This window comes from Zophobas morio, unplaced genomic scaffold (assembly GCF_036711695.1).
Source record: "Zophobas morio isolate AGI-343-1 ecotype UQ-CSIRO unplaced genomic scaffold, CSIRO_AGI_Zmor_V1 ptg000006l, whole genome shotgun sequence".
NCBI classification, from domain to species: Eukaryota; Metazoa; Arthropoda; class Insecta; order Coleoptera; family Tenebrionidae; genus Zophobas; species Zophobas morio.
The window spans coordinates 13,639,997-13,653,583 of NW_026972111.1; the positions used below are offsets into that span (position 1 = coordinate 13,639,997).

At 34.0% G+C, this 13,587-nt stretch overlaps 2 protein-coding genes across 6 annotated transcripts in view; one reads left to right on the plus strand and one right to left on the minus strand.

Moving 5' to 3' along the window:
• LOC135123655 (uncharacterized) overlaps window positions 1–7,379 on the plus strand; it is a 482,510-nt gene extending 475,131 nt beyond the window's left edge. For all 4 annotated transcript variants that reach the window (XM_064048495.1, XM_064048498.1, XM_064048496.1 and 1 more), the window contains 3 exons: window positions 4,658–4,892; window positions 4,943–6,279; window positions 6,883–7,379. In XM_064048495.1, the coding sequence (XP_063904565.1) occupies window positions 4,658–4,892; window positions 4,943–6,279; window positions 6,883–7,049 (1,739 nt within the window). In that variant the 3' untranslated portion in view covers window positions 7,050–7,379. The remainder of the gene's footprint in view (window positions 1–4,657; window positions 4,893–4,942; window positions 6,280–6,882) is intronic.
• A 170-nt stretch (window positions 7,380–7,549) lies between these two features.
• LOC135123656 (multiple inositol polyphosphate phosphatase 1-like) lies at window positions 7,550–13,587 on the minus strand. Of its 2 annotated transcripts, XM_064048499.1 has the most exons (3): window positions 13,154–13,318; window positions 7,940–8,313; window positions 7,550–7,879 (listed from the first exon to the last, which is right to left on the minus strand). In XM_064048499.1, the coding sequence occupies exons 1-3, from the start codon at window positions 13,159–13,161 to the stop codon at window positions 7,824–7,826; spliced, it is 438 nt and encodes a 145-aa protein (XP_063904569.1). In that variant the 5' UTR covers window positions 13,162–13,318; the 3' UTR covers window positions 7,550–7,823. The 2 variants fall into 2 exon arrangements, 1 of the variants encoding a protein (XP_063904569.1); XR_010279673.1 differs by lacking the exon at window positions 13,154–13,318 and adding an exon at window positions 13,341–13,587 and having other exon boundaries at window positions 7,550–8,313.

The window sequence follows — 13,587 nt, forward strand, 5'->3', positions numbered from 1 at the left end:
CATGCAAGCGGGCCGCCCCTCACTTTATGTGGACTTTACTAAATGTCCAAGGACTCACGACAAATACCGCACGCATCTGTATAACTGGTTGCTTAAATGCTTCATATCTTATTAAAAAATAAAACTAATTCATTGCAATAAAAAGAAACAAATTTATTGCGGTTAAATGTCACAGTAAATGTTGAAAATCTTCACCATTTTGTTCAAAGCACATTCTTTATAATTTCGGAAATGTTCTGCAACCTTTTTTCGTCAATGCTTTGGACCCATTGCTCAATTTCATCTTGCAACAGGAACTCCTGGCTGCTGAGACAATCTTGTCAAAAATGTTTGTAGGTTCTGCTCGAGTCGTCTCAAATCATCAACAATTTTCTCAGATACTTAAGGTCTTCCAGGAAATTTCCCTTTGTTGACACTGCCAGTTTGTGTGAGCCTCCAACGATGTTTTTTGAATTTGCAAATCAGGGTATTTGGCCAGATATTCTTGCTTACAAGTGGTTACAGAATACACATACTCTACCTTTACGAATGTCCCATTGCGACAATAGAGACATAACAATGAAAGTGTCTTTTTCAACAGAGTAAACCATTTTCACGGTCCTCACTTCCTAGCACAAAAAGAAAATTTTCGTACGCCAGCACCAAGAGTTTTGAAAACGACTATTTTGTTGTTTTGAGCTTGGATCAACGATAATTACTATAATTCACGCTTGAAAAGCTTTAGAACAATAAAAGTGATGATTTTAAATGACAGGTTACAAATGGCATTAATGACAGGTGAGAACTGTCATAATGAGGCATAATTTCAGCGAAGCGGGATGTTGAAATCCATGGCCAACTACATCCTTAGAATCATTTATAAAAAAACCCTGTATAAATGGTGTATATGTAACAATCTAATTTAAGTATTATAAAAAAAAAAACAGTTAGTTTAATGTGGCAAAAGAAAAAACAGAATGACTACGTAGTAACTCGCTAACATAAAAATCTGAAAATCCATAAAAATGTTATATGGAACAAATTAGCATTGAGCCAGCGAAATGTATAGGTACAAATACAATTTTCGAAGATGGGCAAGCAGACCACAGCGAATAGACAGACGAAATGGGAAAACTACTTTTTCAAATTCCAACATTTACGAAACGCCAAGTAAACATGAAATTACAACACATCGTACCTTATGCTCGTGAAGTAAAAATAAATTTACAGCAAATATACAAGTGAGTTATGTGACTTCACAATTAGCGACAATAAAATTGAGAAATATTCGATAGAAAAAAAAATTATCAAACATTTGTCCAACATGTTGTACCAAGACAAGTAACGATTAAATTTCTTGATAGTTAACTATAACTTTATGAAACTTTACACCGAAGAACCAGATTTGTTGGACTGTACTTCGGGAACGAGGGAAGTTCTATAGAAATAACTTTCAACTAATTTTTTCGCTTAATAAAATAATGCTTTTAATAAAAAATGAAACGCACGATTACGCCCACGTTTTGTATTTGAAGACAACAGATATCTAGTTTCATGTACTATTTTTGACTTTATTATCTCTAAACATTTGTTCAGTCATTGTCAGAACACAGTCTGTGGAATATTTTCGGAATATTCTCCTCAGAATCGCATTATAAACTAACAGCAAAAAGATGAATAAATTTTCATAATTTTTTTATATTTATAAATATAAAGATTTTTTCTTTTTGGTCCTTTGGATAACTGACTGCAAAAGTATATATAAAACAGAAAAGTGCCATATAACTAGTCGCCTTTTTTAACTATTTTGCATAAACTAATAACCTGGCAAAAAACCGCCGTTACTAGCTGATTATTATACAACTACAGCAAATGATATTTCAATTTACCCCATCCAACAACATCCATTTCATTGCTTTTAACCCGCGGTTATTTTCCCCATCGATTTATACCAATACTGAATTCAGGATTTAGCAGACAAATTCTAAATGACAAAATGAAAAGAGAAGTTAGATTGCTAATTAAAGCTCGCTTGTAAACAATTAATGGTTTATGGTTGTTCCAAATTTAGACTTTATTTGTTTCACTGTATAATATTCAAGACGTAATTAACTGGTATGATCCGGGGAAGCCTGTGGTTTCTCTGATCGTGGAGCTTTGAATTTCATAGAATGAAAACGAACCCGTGGCAAGTGTATTAAAGTTACAACTTTTGTTCTAGGGGTTATTTTTAGGTCATTTCAAAGATCCCATTTAAGAAAAAACCTAATATCAATAAGTTGTATTAATATTCCTGTAACTGTGAGCATCATGTACTTATTTAGGGCATTAGTTATGATTTTTTTAATATGCTTTTAAGCATTCCACTCATGTAACAATGTTGTTGTGTTTGTTGCTTTTTTTGGTATTGTTGTTGATGTTTGAGTTAAATCTAAACCGGGAAACTTTTTCAACAAAACAGTGTGTTATTGTTCCCGCATTCTAATTTGTCAAACTTTAATAAATCAAAATAAACTTTGTTTGGGGTAGGAATTATTTGTTTGGTTTAGAACTTCCGCAGAAGCGATTTTCTGCAAAGGTAAACTACCTAACTGTACTTTTATGAGTTTACAATTTATATCCACTTACTGACTTTAAAACTGTCGACGTATCTGCAGGAGAGCGCTCATCCTCAAATTAATAATAGGAGGCTTGTTTTGGAAGGCTGCGAAGTTTATTTTAACTTTCCACCACATGTGACTAACATATTCTCCTCAGGAACTAATTAAATTTGTAAATCTGCCAAGCTGGAAAATTTTCTTAAACAAGCTGCATTAACTATTTGTTATTATGTCAGTAAAAACTGGCGAATAAAACAATACGATTTAATTCCCATCTAGTCATAAATTTAAAATCAACTTGCAAAGAAATCATTGTAACTTTTGACATAGATTTTCAGTTTAAGTACTGGTAGCTTTTAATTAGATTGTGAAATTATAGCTGAGGTCGGTCTGTCTGTTAACCCTGTTGATAATCTTCGAAACTAATTTTTCAAATTTTGGACGTACTTAAGAATATCGTGCAGACCAAAGGTGCTAATTAAAATTTTACTTTGTCATATGTTATCTATCAAGATTTATGCACCAATGACACTCTGCAATTTTTTTTTTTTATTCCGAAAAAATTGTTATTTCAAGGGAACGTTTGTTATCAAATTTTCTAGTGTTTTAGGAATAAGGTGTAGATGATAAAACGCTTACCAAAATTTGTCTAATTGTCCCCACCAACAATTAAATAACGTAAACGCAGACTTTTTTAGAGTAACTCCTATTTACATTTTATAAAATAACACACTCCCTTACTTGTGATCTGCATGGCCCTACCGTAAAACGGTTTTTTATTGATCAAATCAAGAACGATTCACCCCATTTTCTCGAATATTTGAAAATACTGTCACGTTACGCGCGCCTATACTTAAAAAATAATAATAAAAAAATATATTATCGTTGTAACAGACTATAGAGAACTATAACTTAATTACGAGTCGTCTGTACTTCTCTGTCTATGTATATCAAAGGGAACAGTTTACTGTCAAAAATCCAAATTTTAATGCCAAACGCTTTGTTCCATCCTCAGATCTGCAACAGGGATCAAGCTTAAGCCCGTCATTATTTTTTTTATTTATTAATGTTCTCGTGGAAGTACTTACTGTGATTTTTTGTATTGTCTTATGAGTTAGATTAAGCTCTACACCTTATTTCTTTTTTCTTGAAATAATTCCTGTAACTGAATTCTTCCCGTTGGAATCAGTATTACTACTACTGTTATAAAAACAACCTTCCGTGTTCAAGACTGCGAAAATATAGATATTTTTCTTAATGACAACCTTATTTTTACAAAACGTATTCTAAAAATATACAATTGACTGTAACATATTAGAAACGTAAGAAATAAATTACAAGGAAAATAATAAATTGGTGTTTCTATTATTGTTCTAAGATAATTGTTGTACACACTGTAAATACAAGTTACATTCAAAAATAGAAAAATAAAAATAAAACTGTGACTATCAACGAACAAAGCCACATAATAGTAATAAATGAAAAATTCTTTTGGTTTCAGTTTTATGAATATAAATTACTGTATACATAATAAGGTAAGCCACAATTAAACATTGTGTTGTTCGTGTTATTGAAACATACGTAACTCAAACGCAAGAACTGTGAATGTTTTATTCACAAAATAATAAGAATTATAAATATGTAATCAACAAGTGTTAATAAACAGAGCAATGAATTTGAAAATCTGAAATTGTTTAAGTTTCTATCCTCCCCTTCGTATTGATTTCTACCCCTATTGTGTAATGTTATGATTTATGAGCTATGATCTTGAAATGGCTATTATCAAAAATAGGTATAAACTTTCCAGATTAAACCAGCTTTCAAACAAAAAAAAGCATTGAAATCGTTCATCCGTTTGGGAGCAATTGTGTCACAAATAAACATAGAGAGAGATAAAGGCTTCAAAGTTATTATTTTCACACACCTAGAACAAGGTGCTTTATAGATATTCCCCCCGGTTGTCTACATTAAATTTCTTCATAAAGTTTTTTTAATAGCAAATAGTCTTGATAATACACCAGAAATGACGTATGAAACTAAAAAGTTACGAATTTTCACATACAATTCATGTTTTTCAGGTCCTCTGCTCAACACGGGTTTTCATTTCAACGTCGGTAATTGGCCCGGTCATGTGGACACAGCCGGAAGCCGAAACGGTACATGTGATTGGCTGCTGTCCTCCGAGAGTCTTCGAGCATCCGGAGATTCTGAAGGAATTTTCCTGTCGGTCGCCCACTGGTATCCTCCACACACCAGCTGTACATATCTAATGCAAGGCGAAGACGGAGAAATTGTCAGATTATACTTTCCCAGGTTTGCACCTGACGTAACGACGTGCTTCTACTAACAATGTAAAATTTCAGTTTCCGAATAAACAGGATCGAGTCCCCTATACAACCCATCGAGGGCGACTGCGGCGAATCCCTTACATTGTATGACGCTTCGTGGCCAGACGACTCGAAAATTATCAAGACATTCTGTGATACCTTTTCCAAAGCAATGGAGAAACACGATTTCGTGTCAACTGGAAATGCTTTATTTGTGAGATTCGAAAGCAAGACGGGAAGTTATAGCGGCTCATCCTTGTATTATTGGGCCCATTATGATTTTTTTAATAATACGAAGCTGGGGGAGCCGGTTCCTGGAAAATCCTGTGATGAGGTTTTTGCGTCGTGGAGGCAAACGCGAGGGTGGCTGAGGTCGCCACTGAATACTTTAGTCTACAAGCAAGCTCAATCTAGCGAAGACGTACAGTGTCTGTACCGATTTGTTACCGATAAAAGACTTTTTGCGAGAGTGATTTTAACAATCACGGGTATACACTTCAAGGAGAACCCTTACAATCAGGGTCCCTGCTCAAACTGCTTGGAGGACCGTGTTGACAAATTGGTCATGTGGGAGCCGCTACCACCTGGGGCCAATACTTCTTATCCTCCCATCCCTTTGACTAAAGCCGCACAAAGCGGCGATGTGACATGCTTATGCAATAAACATACTTCATCCACTCAGATCATCTCGAGAGGAGAACAGCTCAATCTTCAACTCATCGTAGACAGTGCTCATTCCGCTTTGAGCTACTTCAAACATAATGCTCCGCTTTTCGAGGCCACTTATGAATTTGTCCACGGACCGCTGTGTGGCCCTCCAATAATTCAACCAGTTTTAAACGGAGAAATCCACTACCCCTACTACGAAGCAATAGGTTACGTCGAGCCTCCCAAATCGATTCGATGCATATGGGAGATCAAGGTGAACAGAGAACGCGACCTTTGGTTGCATTTCGATCGCATTAAGTTTTCGTCGAAAGCTTGCGACGACGGCATCGTGGATATTTTCCTTAAAGGTCGCCTAGACCCTTACTTGTCGATCTGCGGAGAGAACGTCTCCCTTGTTAAAGAGCTGCCAGTTTTGTCAGCAGCTGAACTAAGTCCCGATGGAGCCGAACCTGGAGTGACAATCCAGTTTATTGGTCGAACGTCACCTACGAGAGCAGCGTTTACTATTGCGTGGACTGAGCTGTTTCACCTACCTAGGAACCAAGACGGGAGTTTAATGTCTTCTAGACTGACAGGAGGTGGCAGTGTCGAAGAGAATGTGGAAGGCTGTGGATTTGTTTGTCCGGGAGAAGCAGGACTGTGCATAGCTGCCGGACTCGTATGCAATGGGGTCATAAATTGTCCCAACGTAACAGATCACCCAGGTCAGGAAAAAGTCATTATTTGTGTATGCACCAATAGAGAAGTAAAGCCAGTATTAATGTTTGCGTCCAGCAGAGATTGATAAAAATACATTGGATATAATCGGGACATTTTCAAATATTTCTAAAAATAAATACTTGAAATACTTTTGCATTTGTCACAACTTTTGTAAGACAGTGCGTCTCCGACGCACACTTTTACCATACACTTACGACAAAGTTAAATGTGCCGGAAAAATCCATTATACTTTACCTAAGTTCTAAACAAAATGAAACAGAACAACTAAAAATGGAGCACTTGTTTTTTTATATTAGCAGTGTTCATGTTCTTATTCACTGTTGAATGTTCTTGTTGTTGACAAAAAGACAGAACAGACTCAAGTCGAAGTCATTTACCCAAAAGAAACTAAGACTGTTCACAATATCATTGAAATCTACTGTATTTACGTCGCAATCTGAAGCAAAATATAACCTCTATTCGGCAACGTGCGTGTAAAATTATAAATTTATGGCCTTTTTATTATCGTACGAGGTTAAGGTTGAATTTCATCATTTCTGTGCATGTCGACGTCTGGTGTACCTAACTGATTTTGTTTTCTTCCGCAGGTCCAGCCTTCAGCGACGAGTCAGCCGAGCTGTGCGTGTCGGAGCACAATCCAGAAATCAATTGGGTTTATGTCGGGGCAGCCGTGGTGTCAGTGTTGCTCCTCTTGTGTTGTTTTTGTGTTTGTTTATGTAGAAGGTGCTGTAGATACTGTTGCAGCGACGACTAAAGTTCAATTTTACGAAACCGAAGCCTTACAATGAACCTTTAACGAAAAAAACAAGGGCAAGTCTTCGCTACGTGACAATCCCACAATAATCAGATTTTTCGTTTGTACAAAGCCGTACCACACACGATGTAGTCGGAGACTTGTCTTTCGCACTTTAAAAGACTTGATGAAGTAAAGCGAAGTGAAGTGCACATCGATGGAACTTTTTTGGCAAGCACTCACATTTAGTTTAGGTCATTAGAATACCGTTGTATAATTTCCATTGAATGAAATAAATTTGAACCTTGCACAGTTTTTACGATTCAAGAAATAAAGCGATCATGTTCTAAAGTTTGTTTTTGTAAAATACCTAATGCCAAAAATTCGAAAAAGTGTATATTTTTAGCGATAAGTTTTTATTTGAATGATGTACATATTATGTAATGATTTCACATTTTCATGTGATAATAAACCATTGTTTAAAAAACGATTCTCTTACTCGTAACACAATACACCAGAAGAAAAACGTCATCAAAATTTTATTAAAATCATCACTTTTACAGCTAGCAATCAGAAACCGCATCACTAACACAACTGGCACGGGTGCATCAATACAAAAAGACAAAAACACATGGGGGTTCTGTCAGTCAAGTTTTGTACAGTACGATATCAACGATAAAATATAAAAATAAACAACAAAGATCAATTTCAGTAACTTTGTACTAATTTACGTTGAAAATTTCCTGACGCACTGGGATCGCAAATTTCTAAGTTACACGGAACAATCTGGGTAGTTCACTGGAACCTCGTTGAGGAAAAACATAACGCGGAAACGTTCATTGCCGCGACATCTAGAATATAACGAAAAATTCGAGTTTAAATTTGTCTAGCTGTAGGTCCAACATACTGACATAAGGCAGCTGCTACATTCGAAGCAAAGGGGTCGAGGGTTGATGTACGCCACTGACGCTGCTGTTGTTGAAAGTAGTTATCAGCTGTAGGAGGTTGGTTGTCTTTACCTATTCCCATTGCAGACAAAAACGTTTGTATTGTAATAGAATCTGTGAAGAATACTGTAACTTTGTTTTGAACGTTGGATCCGCCACCATTAACGGTTCGTTCGAATTTTTCGTAGACATCTTTAAGAGGTGGGCATCCTATTTGTCTATTGATGTCGTTGCCATAGCCAGCTTTGTAATAATACTTGAGATTTTCAGCGTACTCTAACAGTTTTAGTTGTTCTTTGTTAAAAACTATGCACCAAGGAGATGGCTGGTCCAGATTCCTGCAAAACAAATATCAGTTTGAATTATACACTTACTTAATTTTCCTTATGAAAAGAGTAAAGATTATTAAAAAGTAAAATTACATAACCCTTTGGACCAAAGAAATTCCTTAATTTTTTAATATAGCGACGCTCAGAATTGTTTAATATGATTACGTTTTTTTATATAAAAATGCAAATATATTAAGTATTTTGTGATTGCCATAACTATTCTCCGTTTTTAATAAGGCATCTAAATCTATTAAAATGCATGTGAATCAATCTTTCAAAAAAACACAATTTGGTGTGTAGTTTCTAAATGGAACATTTCTACGTTTGACGGCAATTTTAACTGCTATTATAACATTAAAACAAGACAGACATATTTTAAGCAACTTGATTTTCGCGTGAAGAACATGTTATGGAGATAAAGCTGTGAATCACAAAGAGGGTCAACACCATGTTGAAATCACTTTAGGAAAATGATAACAGAAATAACTAACTAAGTTTTAAAATACTCATTTCCGTCTTACTTATTCTACTAACAAGCTATACAAATAAATTGTTCAACGACGTTTTCACAAATTTTCAATTCTTTTTGATTAATTAGAAGGAAACTGATTAAAATAAATTATTGTTTTGTTATTTTGAAGATCATTTCACCTTTAATTAAAAAGTGTGCAACTAATAATATACCTACACAACACTGGATAATTTTCAGGTGATGTTATGCACGCCAAAAATATCTTGGTCACACCTCAAAGTAGATGGTTTGTGCTTTTATGGTTAGAGATATTAATTTTTCTCCTTATAGGGTGAACGAAGACAACTTCAAAAAGATCATAACAAATGTTTATGCTGATTCTTGTTAGGTAAGCGCTACTGAATTTTTAATTTATCAGTAAGAAAGCATAACCACATCTTTAAGGGGCGATAATTGATTTAAAAACGATTCATTATGACTGAAGTAATAATTAACACTCAACCATTAGCACGCCCTATTATTTTGGGCATCGAAAATATGTGATACTAAATACCAATTTGCGAAGATGATGGCTCTGGATTTATGCTATTTTCAAAATTAATTTTATGAGTGATGAGCAACGCGCGGAATTGTGTTTCATACGCTAGATCCAGTGCTGTCGCGGCGATAGTTTGGTTACAAATATATTTTTCTTTTGGACTATATCAACATAATATAACATTTCAAGATCACAAATCTGTGGTCCTGTGTTTGAAATTAAAAAGGGCATCGAGTATTATTATTTGAAGTAATATAGTAATATAGAAGTAGTTTTTTAACAAGCTGTAAACACTCCTAGCGACGCACTGGCTACGACCTTGTGGACCAGATCAAAGCGTCCCCGCTACTCGCCGTAAAACACACCTTACTTCAAATGGGGGATTGCAGCGATGAGATAGATTCCCGCGTACTGGTGATGAGGAATCAGCATTAAAATACTTATTCGATTATTTTCAGTAGATACATGCGGTCCCTATTTATAAATTCATTCATTAGAGCATATTTACTACTCAAAGTGAATTAAATGCCACGGGGTTTTTATTTTGATGTCAGATTTTATGAAGATAAATTAATGAGAAGGACTCACGCGGTTTTAATCATGACTTTCGAACCCTAAGTTTAATTTTTTATTCATTATAATGAATAAAAATAGTAAGCAAGAAGATATCTAATAAACCTAACATATTTATCTTTAACGCATTCGTGATTTTACTATAAAATAATTAATGTTGACATAATAACACCCAGAAAAGAATACAGTGCAAAGATAAGATTAAAAACTAAACTAATTATTGTTAATCTTAGTCTCTTCATATCATATGTGAGACAATTTCAATACATATTTGGGAGCTATCAAAAAGTGTCTTTCATTAGTTTTTTTTTTTCTAGTACATTTCTTGCAGTAGATAGTCTTTAGCTCTGCTGATCATCAAAGTTAAGATTACTAACACATTGAAATAAGTTTTCTTTTTAGTTGAACTGCTTGCTTAAACACCTTTTTTTACTGCGACATGTTTCAAAAATCTTTCACTATTTTAAATAGTAGTGTCCCGTTTCAAAAAAATAAATTTCGCGCCAAGAAAAAAGAACAACGCCGCGAACACTCATTTGAAAAAAAAGTAACGTAGGCAATGACCCATTTTTTTTGCTGTTGGGGAATAACGAAAAAATCATCCTTGGGTTGGTAATTCTAAAGAGTTTTGTAAAACAGTGCAGGTAGGTCATCAACCACATGTATGTAAAAGCGATAGTGATCAATTTCTCTTAAATCTTCTAATTCTCCAGATGAACAATCGTGGAATTGTTGAAAGATCAAGTATCATTAGATTTGGTGTCCTGTGTTTTGTCTCTTAGCACCATTAGAGTGATTAAACTTAGTAAATAATCATTTTGACAACTTCTTTTCCTTGATTTCATTAAACTTTCTTCTCTGGCTTCACTTATTCCTTTTCTTCCACTTGTTTTTTCCCCGATGTATCAGCATTATACTCTAGATTGTCCTGCTTTTCATTTCTTTTTTGATTCTTTCTAGGAGTAGCTTTTGGTAGAGGTAGCACATGCTCTGGTTTTAAATTAACATCATCACATTCAGTTTGTGAATTATCACTCGTTTTTGCTTCGGCAGTCTCATCATTTATACTTGGTTGGCTTATTTCACTGCTGGTACTTAGCTTAATAATTTCAGTCAATAAAATCGTGATTGTTTTTGTTTGGTACTTTGGAATTTGGTCGATCAGTAACTTCGTTCGCTGTAAAATCTTGGTTTTGAAAAATGTAATCTTTGAAAGGATATATTCCTGTTTTTTGATTCCGTTTACACATGTTGAATCGAAATAGTTTTGCCAGGATGACTGCTGTCTCAAAAGAACTAAATACACCGACGTCTGGGGGTTTTGCTCGCATGAATATAGGTTAACCGCTTCAATCTTTGGATGGTATCGGCCTTTAGGATAGCGCGTTCCATGTCGATTGATGCTCCAAAATTGAATAGGTGTACAATCTGCAACAATCACATCGTAATCTATTCAATTCTGTTTGTCTCAGTTCATTAAAATTGATCTTCAATCTGAATAAGAACAAGTGTTAATGGAATGCCAGAATAAGTCATCACTGAGACACTGAGTTATGCAGTAATTTAATAGTTCTCATTAATGCTGCATGATAGAGGCATTGCTTATATTATATTTATTTTAGTTTGTAATATATGACCTTGATTACAGTCACCTGACGGATTTCTGACGTATTAAAAAAAAAAACTTCAGTTTTTTAGAAATTTGCATACCGACAGAAGCTGGGAAAACTTGGTCACAGAAAAATACATTTATATGTATGTTCATTTTTTTAACACAAAATAATAAATCTTATTAGATCCACATTTTCTAATTTTGTAATGAGCTCAACATACTTGATATCGTGTGTTCATTAGAACTCTTTCCAAACACAATCTGATATCGGGTTTTCGTCTTTGATGTAACAGTATTTTTGACAGCAGTCCCCATTAGTGGCAGAAATTGGTTAGTTAGTTAAAAAATAGCTAAAAATTGTAAAATAACACTTTTTCAAAACATTTGCCTACGCCACATCCTACTAAGAAGCTGAATGTTTTTGTTAACATTTTTTTCACTTCATCAAATTTTGTTTGATTTCAGTATAATTTTTGATCCATTTCGGAAAAATGCATGGTCAGTGAAAAAACAGCCCCTCAATTAAATTACCAAGGATTTTAGAAAATAATTCTTAAAAATTATTATGCACATAGTGAATATTCTGTTCACCTGTTAACTTTCTATGAACTATAAATATTTAACAATTTTTATTCCAGTTTAATATTATAGAAGAAAGAATATAAGAATATAGTTTTGTTGACTCCTAATTGTTGAAACAAATCTTTTTAAATAAAAAAGTAAAACACGATGTGACTCAATAAATTAAATTATTGTACCACAAACTTATTCTACCACAAACTTATTCTACCACAAACTTATCCTCCATCCTTACTTGAAATAAGGTGAGTAATAACCATTACCACAATTATTATACGTGATTTTGTTAGTTATTCAAATTATGCTTATGTTTTCTCCCTATCATAGATATACCAGATGTATCTTCAAAATTAATCTGTATGTATACACACAAAACTCAGCTTTTTATCACCTATTTATTAAATTTTATATGTATAAACTTATAACAGCTTTGTTGAACAAGCATTGTCTTCGTTATTGCTAGAATCAACAGAGATAAATAAAAACTATATTTAATGATATGTTAAATGCCATAAAATAATAGCATAGTTGTTTCAGTTGTAACTGCGTACGAACTGCCTCCTACCCTCCTCAACATTTTGTTTTCTAAAATAATCATACTTTTCATAATGATTTGATGGATTTTTTATGTCCCTATCTAAGCTAGTGAGATAAAAACTAAAGCTCCCATTTCCGTTTGTCTATTATCTGTATATCGGCGATTTTATTAAACAAGTAATACGTTCCTATTTAAGTTGGGCAAAATAATACTTCTCATAGGTTTGATTTTGAGCAAGCATTTCTAAATTTCTAGTTTCGTATTTTATTCACCAAATTAAGAAATATACAAAACTAAAAATAGATTTCTGCAGAATATTTTCTGCTATACTTAAAAAAAATAAGTACTCCTAACCCCTATTCTATTTTAACTAAAACAATCAAAACATATTAACATTTTTGTGGACTTCTCGGTAGATATCTAAAACAAACGATAGATAGTCCAACCCAATGAAAAATTAATCACAGATAGTATATTTCAAAATTTCCTAAAGACAAGAGATAAAATTTTATTTATAGTGCTAACACAATGACTCACCGATTCATTATTGGTTGTTTAAAATTTCCGTAATAATCAGAATTGAGGAAAAAAATGAAAAATAGATGGCGCTGTAAAAATGCATATGACGGTTCTAAGAGAGACAAATTTGACAGCAGCAAGCTTGTGCAGTGTTTGTACTGTTTGTTCGATTTATATTTGTACTTAAAAGTGGTTTGGTACCTACTTCTATTTCCTAAAAAAATACAGTAGTAAAATGAAGATTTGTTTGGCGGATATTGTGTCGTACATCGGGGTAGGTGTTCGTCCCATAAAAGAAGGCCAACGGGTATTTTTAGCAGGACATGTAAGATCATGTGGCAAGTCGGGGCCACATGATATTTTAGTCACGCGTTTTTTCTCCATTTTATTCACAACTGAACACATTAACTAGTTGGTTTGTACACACACAAGCAATGGACAAAAATCAGGTA

Excerpts from the sequence above, each read along its gene's own strand:
- LOC135123656 (XM_064048499.1), bottom strand. Across the intron at positions 7,880-7,939 it reads GAATGTAGCAGCTGCCTTAT|ATGTCGCGGCAATGAACGTT; the intron begins GTCAGTATGTTG and ends GTTATATTCTAG.